This window comes from Rana temporaria, chromosome 2 (genome assembly GCF_905171775.1).
Source record: "Rana temporaria chromosome 2, aRanTem1.1, whole genome shotgun sequence".
NCBI lineage: Eukaryota > Metazoa > Chordata > Amphibia > Anura > Ranidae > Rana > Rana temporaria.
Genome location: NC_053490.1, coordinates 123,003,248 through 123,022,508, shown reverse-complemented (window position 1 = coordinate 123,022,508; position 19,261 = coordinate 123,003,248). Strand labels below are relative to the sequence as shown.

Below are 19,261 nucleotides of genomic sequence, written 5' to 3'. Positions count from 1 at the left end.
GAATAGCAATAACCTGCCCTTTTTTTGTTGCTGTAAGTGTAATACTATAACTGTTTCCTACGTGTTGCAGCTGGAGCTGGAGGTTCTCTACAAACAACTAAAGGAAGCTGTGTGTAAGCCTCCTGTTAAAGCTTGGAATGATGAGGTATCTTTTCATGCAACAACACTGAAGAAATTACACTTTGCTACAATGTAAAGTAGTGAGTGTACAGCTTGTATAACAGTGTAAATTTGCTGTCCCCTCAAAATAACTCAACATACAGCCATTAATGTCTAAACCGCTGTCAACAAAAGTGAGTACAACCCTAGGTGAAAATGTCCAAATTGGGCCCAAAGTGTCAATATTTTGTGTGGCCACCATTATTTTCCAGCGCTGCCTTAACCCTCTTGGGCATGGAGTTCACCAGAGCTTCACAGGTTGCCCCTGGAGTACTCTTCCATGTCGACATCACAAAGCTGGTGGATGTTGGAGACCTTGCGCTTAGGTTTAGGTCTGGAGACATGCTTGGACAGTCACCTTTACCCTCAACTTCTTTAGCAAGGCAGTAGTCATCTTGGAGGTGTGTTTGGGGTGGTTTTGTTGGAATTCTTCCCTGCGGCCCAGTCTCCAAAGGGAGGGGATCATGTTCTGCTTCAGTATGTCACAATACATGTTGGCATTCATGGTTCCCTCAATTGTAGCTCCCCAGTGTCTGCAGCACTTATGCAGCCCCAGACCATGACACTCACTACCATACTTGACTGTAGGCAAGACACACCTGGTCTTTGTACTCCTCACCTGGTTGCCGCCACACACGCTTGTTTGTGGGCATATGGTCTGAGCGCTGACAGGCTGACCCCCCACCACCCCTTCAACCTCTGCAGCAATGCTGGCAGCACTCACACGTTTATTTCCCAAAGATAACCTCTGGATATGATATAATTTAACACACCTGGTCCCCATTCACACCTGACACCTTGTAACGCTAGCAAGTCACATGACATCGGGGAGGGAAAATGGCTAATTGGGCCCAATTTGGACATTTTCACTTAGGGGTATACTCCCTTTTGTTGCCAGCAGTTTAGAAATTAATGGCTGTGTTGAGTTATTTTGAGGGGATAGAACATTTACACTGTTATACAAGCTTTACACTCATACTACATTGTAGTAAAGTGTCATTTCAGCAGTGTTGTCACATGAAAAGATATATAATAAAATATTTACAGAAATGTGAGGGGTGTACTCACTTTTGTGAGAAACTGTGTGTGTGTGTGTGTGTGTGTGTGTGTATATATATATATGTGTGTATGTATGTATGTGTGTGTGTGTGTGTGTGTGTGTGTGTGTGTGTGTGTGTATATGTATATATATAATTCGTTTTGATTTTGTAATTGTTACTGGGGTCAAATCGATATATGTATTAAATCGTAGTGGTGAGAAAATTTAAAGGAGCAGGATGAAAGTGTTTTTTTTTTTTTTCTCTCAAATCACCAGCTCAGCTCACCACTGATGGTATTAGAAAAATATCCGGACAGCTTCACATCCTGAAAGTCTCCTTTTTATCAACAATAATTTTTATTGGTTTATATATTTCTTTTACAATACCAACAGTCGTAAAATCCAGTTAGTTAAATTTCAATATAATTATAAACCTTCTAGAAATGTAATTATCCAAATACCATGTTAAATCACTCTTAGGACCGATTCACGCTGGTGCGACATACGCTCCGACTTTGGGAGCACATGTCACATGACATGTATAAATCAATGGTCCCCTATGAGAACCGTCTTAACTGGTTTGACTTTGAAAAAGGTTCCTGCACTACTTTACTCTGACTTTGGTCCTATTTCTGCCCATTCAATATCATTGAAGTTGGATGAGTCAGATTATCATCTTAACTGATCCAACTTTGGCATGCAACTTGTACTCTGAGGATCTTGAAGGGGAGCCCCACGCCAAAATGAAAAACGTGTGGGGTTCTCCCCTGATTCCTGACCAGGCCCTTCGGTCTAGTATGGATTTTAGGGGGAACCCTAATGCCAAAAAAATATCCATACCAGACCCTAATCTGAGCACACAACCGGTAGGTCAGAAAAGGGGGGGCGAGTGAGCCCCCGCGGACCAAACTTGGCCACATGCCCTCAACATGGGGTGCATTGAAGAGCCGGCACCACTGGAAATTCAGTCTTTTATTGTCATATGACCATAGTAAAAGACCACGCACACGCATTTTGGCACACAGGCCTTGTTCACAGCACAGGCCCTCCAAAAGTGGGGGGTGCTTTGGGGCAAGTTGGCATCTGTGACCCCCACCCCAAGGCACCAGACCAGACTCCAAAGGGCCTGGTACTGTCGGTTCCTGTTTATTGAAGTAGCATGGAAGGTTGGACATGAAGTCGTAGGGCAAAGTCAGAGCGGAAGCCATCTGACTTCTATGTCGTACCAGTGTGAACCCGGCCTTGTACAAGAACAAAGAGAAAATCCAATATACATATACTAAACACTCAAACGAAGCAAAACGAGAACAAAAAACAGTCGGTGCCTTGACTTGTATTTCATACAGCCATAAACAATATAACTGTCTGATCAATACCCAAATACCCTCCAGTATAGGATACACCAGCCAGTCTCCCCCTATTTTAAACCAATTATCTATTCCGAATTAATAAAATCTGAGCTAAACCCAGGGTAGCAGGCCACCTATTCCAAATTTGCTTGGACAAATTCTGTGTTGGTAGCTTACCTTTTCTTTAGGTATAGTATGATCTATTTGTGTTTTCAGTTCTTCCAAGGTGGGGGAATTGGGGGATTTTCTGGCAGTTACATTTTCAGACTTGAAATGACACTCCAGTGATGGGGACACGGCTTATTTTCCAGATGGAACTTTTGATCTGACACTTGGCACTTTATGTTGTATTTAGCACATATTCTTATTGCACACTTCCCTTTATGAATTTTTATAATATATTAACCGCTTCCCGACCGCCGCATGGAGATATACGTCGGCAGAATGGCACGTACAGGCACATTGGCGTACCTGTACGTCCCTGCCTTTCCGGCGGGTCGGGGGTCCGTTCGGGACCCCCCCCCCCCCGCTACATGCGGCGGTCGGATTCCCGCGGGGAGCGATCTGGGACGACGGCGCGGCTATTCGTTTATAGCCGCTCCGTTGCGATCGCTCCCCGGAGCTGAAGAACGGGGAGAGCCGTATGTAAACACGACTTCCCCGTACTTCACTGTGGCGGCTGCATCGATCGAGTGATCCCTTTTATAGGGAGACTCGATCGATGATGTCAGTCCTACAGCCACACCCCCCTACAGTTGTAAACACACACTCCTAACTCCTACAGCGCCCCCTGTGGTTAACTCCCAAACTGCAACTGTCATTTTCACAATAAACAATGCAATTTAAATGCATTTTTTGCTGTGAAAATGACAATTGTCCCAAAAATGTGTCAAAATTGTCCGAAGTGTCCGCCATAATGTCGCAGTCGCGAAAAAAAACGCTGATCGCCGCCATTAGTAGTAAAAAAAAAAAAAAATGCAATAAAACTATCCCCTATTTTGTAAACGCTATAAATTTTGCGCAAACCAACCGATAAACGATTATTGCGATTTTTTTTATTTTTATTTTTTTACCAAAAATAGGTAGAAGAATACGTATCGGCCTAAACTGAGGAAAAATTTTTTTTTTATATATATATGTTTTTGGGGGATATTTATTATAGCAAAAAGTAAAAAATATTGCATTTTTTTTCAAAATTGTCGCTCTATTTTTGTTTATAGCGCAAAAAATAAAAACCGCAGAGGTGATCAAATACCACCAAAAGAAAGCTCTATTTGTGGGGAAAAGGACGCCAATTTTGTTTGGAAGCCACGTCGCACGACCGCGCAATTGTCTGTTAAAGCGACGCAGTGCCGAATTGTAAAAACCCCTTGGGTCATTTAGCAGCATATTGGTCCGGTCCTTAAGTGGTTAACTCATGCTTGTAAACTAAGGATCCTGTGTCCTGTACGCTACTCCAGAAAAGGATTTTATTGGTGCTATAGGTCAAAAATCTTATTTTACTGTTCTTTCTGCAGTATATTTGACATGGGACAAGGCGCAACATAAATCATACTTAATAAAACCACATACTGGACTTCACTTTGACATATCTGCTCTGTCTTCATTTTTACAGGTGCTCCACAGAAAGAGGTCTATTTCATGGGACTCATCGATATTTTAACACAGTATGATGCAAAGAAGAAAGCAGCTCATGCAGCGAAAACCGTAAAGCATGGGGTAATGTCTGAGTATTTCTGTTGTGTATACTGCATTAGAGAAATCTGCTGGGAATAACAAACATATATTATATACATAACACTTTTTATTACATAAGTAATTTTTTTTTTGGCACAGTTCCATTGAAATGATTCACCCAGCAGCTCACATTTTACTAGTGGGGCATATGCCTGGGTCTTTTTTTCTGACCAACCGCTGCCACTGCTGCAGGAGGTTATTGTTGTCTTGTAAATTTCTCTTTCGTTCATGGACAGACACAGCCTTAATCTTGACTTAGTGGGTATTAGCCTTCCTTTAGGAGTGACTAGGCAGAAACTTATAGAAAAGGTTAAACTTATCATACAAACCCTACAGCCTCGCCCAGGGGGCAGGCCCTCTTGGTATAACCCCTCTCTCTGCATCTCGCAGGTCAGTTTTTTTTCTGCCTAGTTTAGGAGAAGACATGGCTCCCTTCAGGCCCATAGGCTTGGAGGCTGTTAGTTCAAATTCTGTTTTTGGATTTTTTTTTTAAAGTTTTTTCCTGCGATCTTCGATCAACTGTCGACTGGGCGACAGGCTGGATCTCAGATCCTTGTATTCTTTCCAGTTTCGGCCATCGAGCGTGTGCCGACCATAGCTGCGCGCTGGGTCATCCACGACATGCCCGTCGCTCTACGGGTGGCCGGTGAGCTATACGCTTCAGGGCTTGCATAAGGACCGGTCTGCAGGGCCGAGTCGCAGTAGCCTGGCCGACAGTCACCTCCGTCACCAAGCGGTAGATGTACTGTCCAGGATGCTTCCAGCATAAATCCACAGGAGGGTAAGTAGTTTCTACCTTGCTTTAGCAGAAGACACAGCTGGGCATCCCTGGAGAGGTCAGTAAAGGGCTCCATATTCCCTTCCCCTTCCCTCCCTAGACTGCTGAGGTGGGGGTTCCCCTGGGGAGCTCCACCTGGGGGGAACCAACTTTGTTTAAGATAAATGTATAAGTGCCAAAGGAGATTGTTAACTTGTGTTTTGCTCCATACTGTCGGCATGCTGCCTTTCCTTCTTGCAATGAATAGAGCTGCATAAGAGATTCTGCTACTGTGTGTCCGCCGACCATTTTTCCTGTGACCATATTCTGGATTGTTTGTATACTTGGCGGCCATTTTCTTGTAGCCGCACTGTAATTGGCATCTACTTGACTCGATTGGCAGCCATACTTTTGGGGTCTACAGGTTTACCTACTGGCGGCCATTTTCTTGTAGTCGCCCAGGGTTCCGGAGGTGTTGCACACGCTCGGCGCCCAAGGGGGCTGTGCTGCGTCTATCGGCCGCTCAGCGGCCTGCGCGGTACGCCCCAAGGACTGGCCTTAAACGGTAACGTTTCCGGCAGCCTTACCATGAAGCTGGGGCCTCTAGCGTCCCGTTTTTTTGTAGCCTAAGCCTATCTAGATAACATTGGCGACCATGCTTTTGGGGCCTCAGTGTGGTTGGCCTCTAGCGCCTGAGTGGCGGCCATCTTCATAAATCCACAGCTAGACAGACGCGCTGCTGGCTAGCAAACAAAAGCTGATTAAAAGCAGCAGCCTTATAATAATAGCAGCCATTTCAGCAGACCGACAGACCTTAGCTCTGCTAGATTCAGCAGAAAAGAAGCAGCTCAGTACTGGTTCCTGGGTGGTGAGTCCTCTGGGGACCAACCCCTCATCTCTGCTGCAGTTAGGAGGGTGGGTTGTCGCACCTTGCTTGGAAATCCCTGTGTCAGGCGTGTGGGTGGCATGACCTCAGAAACAGACGTTTTTTTTTTCCCCCTGAAACACCTGAGCTGGCAATTGATGCCCCTGCACCCGATGTATCGGACGCTATGTCGGCAATCCTAGGTGCCAGGGTTGAAGAACGGGGGCTAGAAAGCGCCCCCTCCCCCCGCCAACTTCTGGGGACAACTCCGATGCGGAGCCGGGTCTAGCTACGGCTCAAGACCCTAACTCTGAGGTATCTGACAATGCGGACCAAGATCGGCCAGACAGTGAGGATGATTCTGGACCCAGGTCAGCACGCGAGAAGGCTCTGGTGAGTGACCTTATCACCGCAGTGCGAGATACCCTAAAGATAGAGGGGTCTGTAGAAGCAACAGAAGCGCCGCTCCCCTTTGGGTAATGTAAGGCGACCCGTACTGCTAAGGTGTTCCCTTGTGTGTCTTACTTGGACAAACTTTTATACAAGGAATGGGACAAACCACAAAAGACCTTTTTTAGTACCTAAGAACCTGGCGCTACGTTACCCACTGGAGGAGAGTTTCTTGAAGAAATGGACCTCGCCCCCCATAGTGGACCCTCCTGTGTCCAGACTAAACAAGCTAACCACCATTCCGGTGGAGGGGGCTCCTGCCTTCAAGGACCCGGCGGACAAGAAGGCTGAGGCGATATCCCATAACCTATACACTGTAGTAGGTTCGGCGGTACGCCCAACCATAGTTGGGGCGCTGGTGTCCCAGACACTCACGGAATGGGCAAAGATGCTGCTCAATGGGTTACAAACACATCACGCTTCCTCCCACAAGGTAGCCCTAGCGGAACAACTAGTACAGGGCCTAAAATGTGTTTGTGAATCAGCCTTGGACACTATTCCTCTGCTGGCCAGCGCTTCTGCTCAGGCAGTGATGTTACGCCATCTACTTTGGTTAAAGAATTGGTCGGCGGACCAAGCTTCCAAAAAGGGACTTTCTGGCATCCTTGGAAATCAGGGATGCCTATTTACATGTCCCCATATGCACAAAGCATCAGAAACGTCTGCGCTTTGCGGTCGGGGAAGACCACTATCAATTCGTGGCTCTCTCCTTTGGCCTGGCATCGGCACCAAGGGCATACCTCCCAACTTTTCAACTTCAGGATGAGGGACAAATGAGCATACCTCCCAACGAAGTTGTTGAGCTGGGGGGGGGAGGAATTCCGTGGATCGGAGTTGTTGAGGGGGGGGAGTTTATCGCCAATTGCGGGACCGTGGGATTTACCGCTAATCGGGGGTGGGGGTGCCGCGTAATCGCGGGACTCTAGCACTGATCACGGGATTTACCGTAAATCGTGGGACATTCCCGCGAAATCCGGGACGGTTGGGAGGTATGCAAGGGTGTTCACCAAGGTGCTTGCCCCAATTCTCGCCCTAAGACAATCTGGCATCGCTATCGTGGGCTACTTGGACGACCTGCTTCTGAGGGCCGCTTCAGCCTCAGAATTAGAAGTGAGCGCGTCTATAACCTGTCGGACCCTCAGATATTTTGGGTGGATACTGAACATTCAGAAGTCAGTAATGGTACCGACTCAACGCCTAGTATATCTGGGGTTGATTCTGGACTCCTGGGCCTCATGGTTGCCTCCTTCGAGGCGGTACCATATGCGCAATCTTACACGCGAGTGCTACAGAGGGAAATTCTGTCCAGATGGGACAAGTGCCCATCATCCCTGGATTATCAGATCCGGGTGAGCCACCTGGTCAGGGCCTCCCTGGTTTGGTGGCTGACCTCACCGGCACTTCTGTCCGGGAAGTCGTTCCTTCCTTATCACTGGACAGTCATCACGACGGACGCCAGCCTTACTGGGTGGGGGGGGGGGGGGAGTCTGGGAGGTTCAGTCGACCCAGGGTCACTGGTCCCCGGAGGATTCCCACTTGCCGATCAATGCCCTGCAACTTCGGGCGATCAGGCTGTGCCTCTCCTCATGGTCTCAGAGACTACAGGGGCGTCCAGTCAGGATCCAGTCGGACAACGCCACGGCGGTGGCATATGTCAACCATCAAGGAGGAACAAAAAGCTTGGCTGCAGCGTCTGAAGCCGCTCACATCCTAAGGTGGGCAGAAAGGAGCATACCGGCACTGTCGGCCATATACATTCCGGGTGTGAAATACTGGCAGGCGGACTACCTGAGTCGCCAGATGTTGGACCAGGGAGAATGGTCTCTGCACCCGGAGGTGTTTCAGCTCCTTTGCCAAAGATGGGGCACGCCAGATGTAGATCTGGCGTCTCGACTCAATCTGAAGGTATTGAGGTTTGTGGCCAGTTTGAAACACCCATTGACGGACGCCACAGATGCGTTAGTGGCGCTGTGGAGTCAGTATCGGCTAATCTATGCCTTTCTCTAAAGCTCCTGCCTCTTCTGCTTTGCAGAGTGGAGGCAGAGGGGATCCCGATGATCCTAATCGCCCCAGATTGGCATACCAAGGACGCCGAGGCCAATCTAGTGCGGCTAGTAGCAGACGTCCCTTGGCGTCTACCGCTATGCTGTCACAAGGTCCCATACTACATCCTGCTTCAGTCGCTGGCTTTAACGGCATGGCTATTGAAAGCCAGGTGCTAAGAGACCGGGGCCTATCGGATTCTGTAATTTCTACCAGGGCTAGGAAGTTATCCTTTAGGAGGATTTTTTATCTCACTTGGAGAGCTTACTTGGCGCTTTGCGAAGAAATTAAGTGGAATCCACTGACTTATTTGGTGTCCAGGGTACAACTGTTCTTACAGCGCGGGGTGGACCAAAAGCTTGCCTTAAGCACTATTAAGGGGCAGATATCTGCCCTGGCTGTTTTTTTTCAGTGACCCCTGGCGACTCACTCTCTAGTGAGAACATTTGTACAGGGGGTTCGGCATGTGGCCCCTCCGATCTGTCCTCCACTACCTCCGTGGGTCTTGAACCTGGTTCTCTCGGTGCTTCAGAAGGCACCGTTTGAAGAAATTAGGGAGTTTTCCTTGTTGACACTTTCTCAGAAGGTGGTCTTTTTGGTGGCGATCACGTCAGTTAGACAAGTCTGAGCTGGCCACCTTATCATGTAGGGCTCCCTACCTAATTTTCCACAAGGATAAGGTGGTGCTGTGTCCGCAGCCATCTTTTCTACCCAAGGTCGTCTCGGCATTCCATCTCTATGAAGACATTGTACTTCCATCCTTGTGTCCTAATCTGTCGCACCCTAGAGAGACGGCAATGCATTCCTTGGACGTTGTCCGAGCTCTGAGAGTATACTTGGCTGTCACTGCTCCGTTCCGGAGGTCAGACTCACTGTTTGTTTCGGTGGCTGGTCCCAAGAAGGGCCTAGCGGTCTCATCGGCCACCATCTCAAGGTGGATTCGACAGATGGTGATTCAGGCTTACGCCATAAGGGGTCGGACGCCCCCCTTTCCTGTCACGGCGCATTCGACCCGGGCAATAGGTGCCTTCTGGGCTTTCCCACATAAAGCGTATGTTTCTCAGGTGTGTAAAGCAGCGACTTGGTCGTCCGCTCACACTTTCACTAAATTCTATAAGATTGATGTGAGTGCATCTTCGGATGCTTCTTTCGGCCGCAAAGTTTTGCAGGCAGCTTTTTAGAGTTGCAACTCCTCAGTGGAGCAGCTCTGTTTGTTTTGGGGTGACGTTTAAGTTTATGCTGTTTCCACCCCTCATTTTTTATTACACTGCTTTGGGACGTCCCACTTTGTCAAGATTAAGGCTGTGTCCGTTTATGAACGAAAGAGAAAATAGGATTTTATGCTCACCGTAAAATCTTTTTCTCTGAGTTCATGGACTGACACAGCACCAACCCCTCCTTTTTATGTTTGTACTACTTTTTGACGAACTGACCTGCGAGATGCAGAGAGAGGGGTTATACCCAGAGGGCCCGCCCCCTGGGCGGGGCTGTAGGGTGTGTATGATAAGTTTAACCTTTTCTTTAAGTTTCTGCCTAGTCACTCCTAATAGAACGCCAATACCCACTATGTTGAGATTAAGGCTGTGTCCGTCCATGAACTCAGAGAAAAAGATTTTATCGAGAGCATAAAATCCGCTTTTTTTTTTTTTTTTTATATATATATTAACCACTTCCATACAGGGCACTTATACACCTTCCCGCCCAGACCAATTTTTAGCTTTCAGCGCTGTTGCACTTTGAGTGACAATTGCGCGGTTATGCTACACTGTACCCAAACTAAATTTTTATCATTTTGTACCCACAAATAGAGCTTTCTTTTGGTGGTATTTTGATCACCTCTGGGATATTTATTTTCTGCAAAAATAAATAAAAAATGACCGAAAATTTTGAAAAAAAAAAAACGTTTTTTTTTCTATTCTAAAACATTGTAAATACGTTTTCTCCTTCACTGATGGGCACTGATGGTACGGCACTGACGGGAACTGATAAGGCGGCACTGATGGGCACCGATGAGGTGGCACTGATGTGGTGGCATTGATGGGCACTAATGGGCGGCACGGATAGGCGGCACTGGGCAGCACGGATGGGCACTGATAGGTGGCACGGATGGGCATAGATGGGCACTATTGTATGTGTTTTACTAATGGATGCCACTCAGTGCCAAACAATGCCTGCCAATCAGTGATGCCAATTGTGGGCACTGATTGGCATCCATTGCGGCACTGATTGGCATCCATTTTTTGTGTCCTCATCCCTGGTGGTCTAGCACTTTACATATCTTTATTTTAATTTTTTTAATCCCTGGTGGTCCAGTGGGCATCCCTGGTGGTCCAGTGGGCATCCTCGGGCGGGGCTGTGCTGATAATCGATGAGCACAAACCCCCCTGTCACAGGAGCAGCCGATCGGCTCTCCTCTACTCGCGTCTGACAGATGCGAGTGAGGAAAAGCCGATTACCGGCTTTTCCTGTTTACATCGTGATCAGCCGTGATTGGACACGGCTGATCACGTGGTAAAGAGTCTCTGTGAGAGACTCTTTACCTTGATCGGTGTTGCGGGGTGTCAGACTGACGCCCTGCAACAACGATCGCCGCGATGCGCGCCCCTGGGGGTGCGCAGCGGCTCAGAATCCTGAGGACGTCATATTACGTCCAGTCAGTATTCTACAACCACTTTGCCAACGTCAATTTGTCATTGGCGGGCGGCAAGTGGTTAAAAGAAGTATGAGTTTATTAATATGTATATTTATATAATATATTAGGGTTGTCCCGATACCACTTTTTTAGGACCGAGTACGAGTACCGATACTTTTTTTCAAGTAGTCGCCGATACCGAATACCGATACTTTTTTTAAATGTGTCCCCAAATGCAGCGATGTCCCCCCACATATGCAGCCATTGTCTCCCCCCATGCAGCCATTGTCTCCCCCCATGCAGCCATTGTCTCCCCCCATGCAGCCATTGTCTCCCCCCATGCAGCCATTGTCTCCCCCCATGCAGCCATTGTCTCCCCCCATGCAGCCATTGTCTCCCCCCATGCAGCCATTGTCTCCCCCATGCAGCCATTGTCTCCCCCATGCAGCCATTGTCTCCCCCCATCCAGCCATTGTCTCCCCCCATCCAGCCATTGTCACCCCCCATCCAGCAATGTATTCCCCCCATGCAGCCATTGTCACCCCCCCATGCAGCCATTGTCACCCCCCATGCAGCCATTGTCACCCCCCATGCAGCCATTGTCACCCCCCATCCAGCCATTGTCACCCCCCATCCAGCCATTGTCTCCCCCCATCCAGCCATTGTCTCCCCCCATCCAGCGTCTCCCCCCATGCAGCCATTGTCACCCCCATGCAGCCATTGTCACCCCCATGCAGCCATTGTCACCCCCCCATCCAGCCATTGTCACCCCCCCCATCCAGCCATTGTCACCCCCCATCCAGCCATTGTCACCCCCCATCCAGCCATTGTCACCCCCCATGCAGCCATTGTCTCCCCCCATGCAGCCATTGTCTCCCCCCATGCAGCCATTGTCTCCCCCCATGCAGCCAGCGTCTCCCCCCATGTATCCAGCGTCTCCCCCCCATGTATCCAGCGTCTCCCCCCCATGTATCCAGCGTCTCCCCCCCATGTATCCAGCGTCTCCCCCCATCCAGCGTCTCCCCCCCATGTATCCAGCGTCTCCCCCCCATGTATCCATGTCCCACTTACCTGCATCCTCGCTGCCGCTGACTGTGTCATACGCCGGGAACATTACAACTTTGAATCGCTGTAATGATTGGCGCTGCGTATAGACACTCCCCCTCGCTCGGGATTGGACAGTTCACCCGAGCGAGGGGGAGTGTCTATGCGCGGCGCCAATCATTACAGCTATTCAAAGCTGTAATGTTCCCGGCGTATGACACAGTCGGCGGCAGCGGGGATGCGGCGAATGGCGGCGGGATGCGGCGTCGCGGAGGAGGGGGAGGGGGGGTTTAGTATTCTATTTGGGTATCGGGGGTATTTGCGGGAGTACGAGTACTCCCGCAAATACTCGGAATCGGTCCGGATACCGATACTAGTATCGGTATCGGGACAACCCTAATATATATATATATATATATATATATATATATATATATATATATATATATATATATATATATATATATAATTTCTTTTATTCATACTTACCTCGGTGCATGGAGCATCAGACCGATGCTCCATCTGTCCCCTGCCGTCTCTGCACTGAGAACTGAGCCACCGAACATCGCTGATGGCTCGGTTCTCACTCCTCCCAGAGAGGAAAGATGCTGTCAGTCAGCGTCTTTCCTCTCTGCTTCTCCACGCTTATTGGAGCGCTGAGCTGTGGAGGGGTGGGGATGGACTGTCTCAGCTGTTCGCTGAGATTGCCATCAATCGGGGCAACTGGCGTGTCCCAACTTGGAAGTCGTGATGATGCGCTGCCCCGACTGATGACAGTGACGTCAGCGGAGAGCGGACTTCAGACCCCTCTCCGCTGAAAACAGGTCACAGGAGTGAAGAAGAATAGATTGCACTTCTGTGACCCAGAGGAGAAGCCCAGCCTAAAAAGTTCAGGCTGGACCCCTCTCCTTTAAAAATGTAAAGGTAGAAGTGGTACAGAAAACATTTGTGGCTGTAAAAAGAAGTAAGAGTACTATGAATCTGTTTCAAAGAAGTATCTTACCAATGTTACCTCTGTTTTCTAGGCTGGAGCTGAGATTTCTACTGTTCATCCTGACCAGTATGGGAAGAGATTCCTGGAATTTGTCACAAACGTCTTTGCATAAGGCTTCAAAGTTGACAACACAGGATTAGCATCTCAGATGTATATAATCTGACAGCAGTATTGCAAATCTGTTAAGAAGACTATATCAAAACTCAATTTTAGGAGGCCAAGGATTTCTTTTTGCCTTTTAGCTTTGTTACTTTTCAAACAACATAATTTTAATTTGAAAGCATTTACCAACAAACTGGCCAATATTCATGAAGCCACTTACTGAAGTGTTTTGAAAACTACTGCTGGAGGAAATTTTGATGGACTGAATAAATAGAAAATATATATATAGAGAGAGAGGGAGTTTTTTCCCATGTTACTAATAAGCTGTTTATTTCTGGCTTAATGCAGAATTAGAAATTGGATGCTTGATCACTGGTTCAAGTCATTTAAGCTACATACAATATTATTGCTGGTCTTATCTTCAATCTTTTTGTCATATTTCCTATTTATTTAAATAGATGTTTTCTGACAACTTCTGTTTTTATAGTCTTGCCTCCACTTTCTTGTTATAGTGGTTATCCAGTGAGCATAAAGGCACCAGCGTTTGATCACTCCGTTCAGTGCGCTTTGTAGTCTTTATGTCAGATATGGTCAAATAGCCTCCTTCCTTCCCCTTTCTCAGCACTATAAAGTCAGCCATAGATGGTGTGAACCTAAGCCGGTTCAACAGGGATTGGCCAAGATTCGAGCCATGTATGGGCAGGCTGATTGTACCCAAGTCGATCCAGCATGTCAGATTTTTCATGCCGCAATAGCCACTAGCAGTAATCACTGTGTTCTCCCTGGACGGACGGATTTCCCCACCGTTAGGAAAACACAGTAGCTCCATGTTGATGGGGAAATCGAGCTATTTTCTTTTCTGCAACCTGTGGTTGTAGGAAAGAATATTGCACCATCTATGGCCGGCTTAAGTATGCATGAGGACACTTGTGATTAGAAGATGTGGAGGAGGGGGCAGGGAGGTACTTTCTACTTTCCAAGCAAATATATGAAATAACACACAGCAGTACTGGACTAAAAAGAGGTAAAAAGTGTTAAACCTTTAATATGTGCTTTTACAGTTAACAATGTAAATCCACTTCTATTGATGTGGATAGGCTGCTGACGTTAAGCTTCTGGCACATTTATAACTTGGCACGTGTGACTGGTAAATGTCTTCTTTTTTTTTTTTTTTTTCACAGGCATTTTAACAGAAGTCTTTAAACTGTTAGTGTTGCTTCTGCATAAAAACATATATTTACTCTTTTTTTTTTGCTTTGGTTTTCAATGCAGCTCCACCATGTATATCTGCTGAACAGTTTTCTGCTAACATTGGGTAGAACCAGCACCCTGGAACAGTGACAATGAGCTGCAGGAGGAGGTTTTTTTTTTTTTTGTTCTTTGCCATTTCAAGTAGATATGACATTTTTTCTTTGCATTCCTGTAAAATACTGTTTCCAGTGAGTGCTTTCATTCCGGTAGGGTAAATATGGTTTCCTTGGAGATCAACATAATAACCAATGTGCCTTGATGGTGCTCTTTGAGGTCACGTAGTACAAGGGTTATGTTATTTTTATTTTCTGGTGGGTGGTATAATTGGCTTTATTATTAAATATATCAGATTTGTAATGCTTTTCTTACGCTTTTATTTCTTTACTGTAGACAACAGGCCAAATTTAAAGCAGACAAGTCGTTAGAGTAGACTTCAAGTGAATCAGTACAAGTATGATCATTATCAAAGCATATGCATCTTTTCTGGTATGAATAAAAACACTGCATTTTAGTTTTGCAACATTACCTAAATCCTTGGTAGAGATCACATGGCCTCAGGTTACCTGTAACAGTGTATGTTTAACACTGTTAGATACTTGAGCAAGCCATTGTAAGACAGACTTGTAATGAAATAATAGGATCCGCATGACAAAACCATTGCATGGAACGCAGCCACATTAAAATGGTTGTAAACCCTTACAACACACTTTTTGCTACAGGTAAGCCTATAATGAGGCTTACCTGTAGCTACTGCACGGTTTAGCAGTTATCACCTGTGTCTGCATGTGCTGAAGTCATCGCCATATGCGCACTGAAGCAATGGCACATCGTGCCGTTGCTTCAGTTGAACTGTGCCATTACCGGCGGCTCCCGCACGCATGAAAGCGAGTGACGTCAACGCGGCTCCGGCCAATCACAGCGCCGGAGTTGCAATACCCGGAAGTAACACCCGGGAGTGATGTCAGCGGCCGGTGCTATGTACGGGCACCGCAGCGAGGGCTTTAATCTCATGTGAGTATTACATAATGAGCTAGTATGCTATGCATACTAGCTCATTATGCCTTTAATTGTCTTGCAGGTGTTAATTATTTTTTTTCCAAAGTGGCTTTACAACCACTTTTAAGTTTAATTTGAAAAATACATTGAGTGTGCAGCAAAATGGTAAGGTCTCATTTAGAAGAAACAGGATGAAATCATTGTTCTTAAACTAAATTCCAACAACAGATGTTTTTGTTTGGGAAGGCCCATTCATTCTGAAAGCAAATGTTAAAAGCAAACACAATTTTAAAGCAAACGATATCTATCAAGCCGATGGATCACATGCTTTCGCTTTAGAATTTTTTAATATTTTTTATAACCCACAATGAACCTCAATAAAATGTATTTATAAGGCCTTTTTTAGATGTAGATTTACCAACTGCACTTTTAGCACCTACCTTTCTAGTCTATGCCCATGCACTGAGGTGGGAAATATTTAAACTCTAATGAAGTTGTCACTTACATAAAACCTATGACACCGTTTATAGTGGTTCATTGGTTATATTCAAATGTTGCTTTTAAAATGTTACTGTAAGAAAAGGACTAAAATCTTTTTGTTGTGGATGCTTTTTTGGAGTTTTAGATTTTGAACACTTGTTTTTATAGAACGAGCCACATGCTTTTTTTCTTCTCGAGGTGAAGTAAAAAGGAATAACTTTAAGGTCTGCCCTTGGAACAAGACCCACGCCACTGTTGCCTGTTGTTTTCGTATTGCATGGAGGATGATAGGCAGGGCTTGGCTCTGACATCAATATCTTGGTATCAAAATGACCCTATAAAAAGTGAAACCAATTTCCGAGAAAATTGGAATTGTTTACTGCAATCAGGGTGTGCTTCAGGCTAGTGACTGTATTGTACAATTCTGCAAGCAAACATAAATAGTTGGATAGATGCACACCTATAAATTGATCACTTTTTTTTTTTTTTTGTTATCTCAAAGTTGAACCCCATTAATGTCCATACATAAATGGCAATAAAATAAGATAATACCAAGATGGTATAGGGGGGGGTTCTACATAAACACATTTGGTATTGGAATTCTGTTACTAGTAAGGACATTTGGATTGATATATTTATGTATTGCCCCCTATTGATATTGATTTTGATTTGCAACAAGTGTATTTACACTGGGGAGGCAGCTTATAATTTAAATACACCGTGCCAGGGGATGTTTGATAAAATACTAAAATGAAACTCTGTGCAAGTGGAAGCATATACAACTATATGTGTTGCTTTTAATTTCTAAATATATTTTAAGCAGTTTTGTGGGCCGTTTTTCGATTATATTTAGAGGTGTATAACGATCTAGCAGTCGATGGCAATCGGGGACTTGATGTTCTTGTGAAGGATTTTCTGACAGTGAGAGCTGCAGACAACTTATAATACTGAAAGACCGTATTTAGGCTGTACCATGTAACATATCATTTTTATTACCTCTATGCATGTCTAACCCTGTCAAATGAAGCTTTATTTAAAGTGGAGGTTCACCCTAAAAAAAAATTCTAACAATACATTGAGAAGACTGATTACACTGCGGGTATGCTGTGTTTTTTTTTCGTACATACCTCGTTATCGCCGTTTCATCCCTCGGCTTCCGGGTATGATCCTTGCTGGACTGGGCATTCCTAGTTGATTGACGTTCCTCCGACCGGCGCATACTGCGCGTCACGACTTTCTGACAGAAGCCGAACGTCATTGCGCAGGCGCCGTATAGAGTCGGCTCTATACGGCGCCTGCGCAGCGACGTTCGGCTTCTTTCGGAAAGTCGGTCGGAGGAACGTCAATCAACTAGGAACGCCCAGACCCGCAAGAATCATACCCGGAAGCCGAGGGATGAAACGGCGATAACGAGGTATGTACGAAAAAAAAAAAAAACAGCATACCCGCAGTGTAATCGGTCTTCTCAATGTATTGTTAGAAAAATTTTGTAGGGTGAACCTCCACTTTAACCTTGTGTACAGTATATAGAACTTTATTGTGATTTGCCTTTACTATTTTAGATGGTGACTTGGGTACCTGTCTCATGGGGTGGAGCTTGCCTGCTCAGTGGGGGATCTGTCCGCTGGTCCATGTACATTTCGCTTATGCAGAGCAGACACAGCCCACTCTCCTCTATGGGTGGTCGGATGTAAATGGACCACCTGTCTGTCTACACCCTACTGCCGTCTGATCTGATCCACTAGACCAGGGATATGCAATTAGCGGACCTCCAGATGTTGCAGAACTACAATTCCCATGAGGCATAGCAAGACTCTGACAGCCACAAGCATGACACCCAGAGCCAGAGGCATGATGGAACTTGTAGTTTTGCAACAGCTGGAGGTCCGCTAATTGCTTATCCCTGCACTAGACTGAAGGGGATTCCATTCTTCCTTAGGGTCGGATGTAGGTGGGTGTAAACGGACATGTGTTTACATCTGCCTCTCTATAGAGGAAAATAAAGGGTCCGCCTAAGAAACTGGCAGGTGGACCCGATTTGTCTACTAGTGTGAAAGAGGCCTTCTTAAATGGGAAACACACCACAGAGTTTTATACACTTTACACATGGTTAAATAAATTAAGTTTCACTTTGATCGGGGTATAATAAAAGATGAAAACTGATGGAAAAATAAATCTTTATAGAATATTTGTAACATGTTAAGCAAACTCCACCATCCCACTTGACACTGGGTGGGGGTTCTTCCTTGCACCAGCTCTCAATCCAACACAATTGTGTTAATCCCCCTGCATTTGTAGTCCAATAACATTTCCTCCAGCTCCCGTATCTCCGGAATGGACAGGAAGCTGAAGAAAGTGTCTGAAAGATCCTGGCATTCTGCCCACGACCCACTGATCGCAGGTGCAATGCTCCTAAAAAAAAGCTTTCTGTAAAAATGTGCATTCATTATTTTATTTTTTAATGGTGAACTTGGCCTTTTACATTTTTGGCAGGTTAGTATTAATAACCCATGTAATATCAAATACTGACCCTGCAAAAAAAAGTATAAACTTGCATTACAGCAGTGAAAAACAAACACCTGTGCTAAGAAGTTAGATAATCCTTACACCTGGCTTGTGCACTGGAGTGTGATATCATATTCCTTCTGCTGACATCCTGTGAACGCTGAGATGATGCTCCAGCGTAATGCAGAATCATCTTAAGGGATTTGTATTCTTCAGTGTTCCTAGGATTTCGTCAGAAGGATCAAAACATCACTCTTGCCTAGGCACCGCCGTCAGGAGCTGAATGTTTGTTTCCCTCGAATATTCATCTTTTCTCTTTGTGGTTACATGGCGGTAGGTGCTTGTCTTTGAAGTGAGTACATTTTTGTTCTGTTGAAATTAAGTAAAATTTAGGTATTTATACTGGTTGCATCATAAAATGTATTAATTTTGTAATGCATAAGTTCATTAATTGGCATTTTGTACCGGTTTGGAGTTCAGCTTTTACCTTTACAGTAGGCAAAAAATAAAGATTGTGTTTCTGACTGCCTACTACATTCAACTACTTTTCTGTGGGGTTACTGAAAAATAGTTTCATGTATTTTGTTAAACCATAACTTTTTCAGGGTTCCAAGAATGATTCAGGAAAGATATACTACATGCTGGTCTTTATTTTATAACTGACAATTTTCATGAAAGTGCCTTATGCTATTTTTCTGTAAATAAACTATTTTCAATGGTCTTGTTTTCATACCTTTTTGTTAACTGCATAATTCAATTTAGAGTAATAAGTACATTTACTTAAGACTATGCATTATGTTTGGACATTGTGTTGCACCAAGGACACAAGTACAGTTATAGTTTTGCAGTGTTTTAAGC

General features: G+C 45.6%; 1 protein-coding gene across 2 annotated transcripts in view; it reads left to right on the top strand.

The window, feature by feature from the left end:
- PIP4K2C (phosphatidylinositol-5-phosphate 4-kinase type 2 gamma) overlaps positions 1-14,933 on the top strand; it is a 100,847-nt gene extending 85,914 nt beyond the window's left edge. For both annotated transcript variants that reach the window (XM_040340903.1, XM_040340902.1), the window contains exons 9-10: positions 4,163-4,266; positions 13,101-14,933. In XM_040340903.1, coding sequence (XP_040196837.1) covers positions 4,163-4,266; positions 13,101-13,181 — 185 coding nt within the window. In that variant the 3' untranslated portion in view covers positions 13,182-14,933. The remainder of the gene's footprint in view (positions 1-4,162; positions 4,267-13,100) is intronic.
- Positions 14,934-19,261: the final 4,328 nt, after the last annotated feature.